The sequence below is a fragment of the Gadus chalcogrammus genome, chromosome 17 (assembly GCF_026213295.1).
Source record: "Gadus chalcogrammus isolate NIFS_2021 chromosome 17, NIFS_Gcha_1.0, whole genome shotgun sequence".
NCBI classification, from domain to species: domain Eukaryota; kingdom Metazoa; phylum Chordata; class Actinopteri; order Gadiformes; family Gadidae; genus Gadus; species Gadus chalcogrammus.
This window is the reverse complement of record NC_079428.1, coordinates 13944733-13947621: the sequence shown is the minus strand read 5'-3', so window position 1 is coordinate 13947621 and position 2889 is coordinate 13944733. Positions and strand designations below refer to the sequence as shown.

Here is a 2889-nt window from a genome sequence, read left to right as displayed (position 1 = left end):
ATCTACTGTTTTGATAAATGTAATATTATTTACATTATCTAGCAACACATACTTTCCAGGTGTTATGTTCTTCCAAAACATAATATAATATGAGGGATCAAGACAAAAAGTCTACCAAGATGCTAATTTTATTAACACAAAGTCTCTATAGGTTTTATTATGAGTAATAACATTATTTAATTTCACCTGAACAAGCCATTCCCTTTGTTCTGAGATGTGATCCACGAGGTGTATATAATTACCAGTCCACATTACAAGGAAGTAAAACAGCTTCACCTCTAAACCATTAAAATGATCACCCTGATGTTATTAAGTGAGGCGCTAATTAGCAAAAACTGTTATCCAAAAGGACTTGCATTGAATGTGTTGATACAGTAACATGGAGGATAAAGTCGGGGGAGAGGCCACTAGCTGGAACAGGCCTACAGTTAGAAACCCCAAACCCAAGGAATCAAACCGAAGACCTTTGCCTGGGAGTCGGCCTGACCCCCTGCTGCTACAACCATATTCTATTTGATCAATTTGTTTTATTAGACTGTTTCAGTTCAAATTATGGAGAGCACGGCTTTTGAGAAACAGCCCAATAAAGGATTGCATACTTTTGCCTGGATAAGTTAAACACTGTCACTGGAGGTTTTAATTGGTTTATGACATGATTATTATTGTTATTTGGATGCACAGTAGTTAGACCTAGCTTCCCCACACAAAAAGGCATACGGTATATACAGCTACTGAAACGGGAAGACAAAATAAAGCACCCCTAACTGCGTCAAACACATTCTTTGTCTCAGAGACCACTCCAACGAAAAGGCTGTTCAGTAATATCTGTACATCTGGGTACAGACCAAGAGGTCAAGCACTGGTGTAGCGAGGAGGGTTTCAGAGACATATTTAAACTTTCTCTGTCCTGAACAACAAACGGTCTACGCTACATTCCCTGTCTCCTTCGGACATTCAGCACTGTGCAATGGTCGAGAAGTTGGGTCCACCATGATTTAAAGTGGTTCAGTCCAACCCCAGACAGGCTGGGCTGCAGTTTACCTCCCTCAACCGGCCCCTGCTTGTTTGTGTGTCTCTCCTTTCATGTTATGTTTTAATTGTACAAAACAAAAGAATCAAATTAAATTTGATCCGCCATCCGATTGGTTCTTGGAGCCAAATAATCAGCGGGAAGAAACAAAACCAAAAAATGGGACCAAGAATGGCGCTGTGGTGGTGGTGGCATGATGTTAGGGGGCGGGGCTTAGAAGCCCAGCGGGTGAGGGGAGACCACGCCCCCGTTCTCCACCACGGCAGAGGAGATGGCGCGCAGGTTCTTGAAGAGCTGCTTGGATTGGCTGGAGCTCAGGAGGCGGAGGTCCTGCGTGATGCGGTCGTGAGCCTAGGGGGGAGGCAGGACCAGGGGGAGAGAGAGAGAGAGAGAGAGGGGGGGGGGGTGAGAGAGGTAGGAGAACACATGGAAGCCTTCAAGCTTGTGAACGGCCATGGCTTCATGTGTTGGTGACGGATAGAAGGTGATTTATGCTTTATTTAGAGCGGCTAGACAAAGTACTTCATGGGAAGAGTGCGAAATCAGAATAAATCAACATACACATGGTTGAAAAACAATGGTGGTTCGCTACGACATATCAAGATAACTAAACTTTTATAAACTACAATGAGATTATAGTAGCCTGGCGATGTCATACTCATAATTCTAGTCAGAATATGAGTCTGAGACCGAACCATTGGGCTGTGATTATAGGGCGGAACCAGGAAGGAAAATGCCTCTTCGCTCAATTGGACAGACCTAAAACCAATCAGAGCAACGTAGTATGTGACGTATGTTGTGCGAAGCACAGCTATTCTCAAACTAACTCAACTGAGCGCACATTCGAAGAAGTAGAAAAAGAAGATGGACATAAACGATTTATGCCTGTTTTGTAAAAAGAATTTAAGGATACACGGACAAATTGGCAACACGGTCAGCATTTTTGGGAAAAAAAGTAAAAGCGCTGAGCGCTCTTTGGTGACGTGGTTGATTACGTTAATGTGTATCATCTGTCCATCAACGTATAAAGCCCGCCCTTACAATTTGGTTGGTCAGATCACTTTTTGATCTGACCCAGTGCCGCTGCTAGCTATTTTGGGGCCCTAAGCATAACTCCTTTATGCCCCCCCCCCCCCCCCCCCCGAATTCCCCCTACCAGCCCCCTGTGCTGAATTGTTGACCGGGGGGGGGGGGGGAATTGTTGACGGGGGGGGGGAATTGTTGACGGGGGGGGGTCATGTGCGGCTCCTAACACTGGGCTGGTGGATAATTCAATATTTTTTTTTTTTTGCCATGGGCCCCCCCTCTGCCTTGGAGGCCCCCCCCCCCCCTCTGCCTTGGTTTTAAGTTTGTATCCATAAATACAAACTTAAAACCAGAAGTAAGAATTAAATTTTTAATTTTTAATTTTTTTTTTTTTTTTTTTTGGGGGCCCCCTCAGGACTTGGGGCCCTACGCGCAGCGCGTAGTGCGCGTTATGGGAGCGGCGGCACTCTGACCTAATACCTCCCAACGAGCTCAATTCCAGACTGAATCTCCCAGACCAAATATTTTGTGCGCGGAGTTCAGGCTGGTATCCAGGCTAAGATTATAGAGGAATCTTGCTTTGAATGACTATTGACGGATGCACAAAACTACAATGTAAAAAAATAAATAAAAGACTTCCTTTACCAAAGACGAGGCTTGTATTAATGTACTTTTTTGTACATTACTTAAATGTAAGTCGCGTTGGATAAACGCGTCTGCAAAATGCCCTAAATGTAGCAATGACAATTGAATGTAGTGTGAGATTGGGATGAAATGTTGTGTTGCCGTGGTAACAGTGGAGAGAGATCTTACCTCCACACACCAGGTCTCAC

General features: G+C 44.4%; 1 protein-coding gene across 1 annotated transcript in view; it reads right to left on the bottom strand.

The window, feature by feature from the left end:
- Nucleotides 1–114: 114 nt before the first annotated feature.
- The window catches only part of acadvl (acyl-CoA dehydrogenase very long chain), a 13275-nt gene continuing 10500 nt past the window's right edge, over nucleotides 115–2889 (bottom strand). Inside the window, exons 20-21 of the mRNA XM_056575484.1 lie at nucleotides 2870–2889; nucleotides 115–1381 (exon numbers count right to left, since the gene is read on the bottom strand). The exon at nucleotides 2870–2889 is cut by the window's right edge and continues 56 nt beyond it. Coding sequence (XP_056431459.1) covers nucleotides 1244–1381; nucleotides 2870–2889 — 158 coding nt within the window. The 3' untranslated portion in view covers nucleotides 115–1243. The remainder of the gene's footprint in view (nucleotides 1382–2869) is intronic.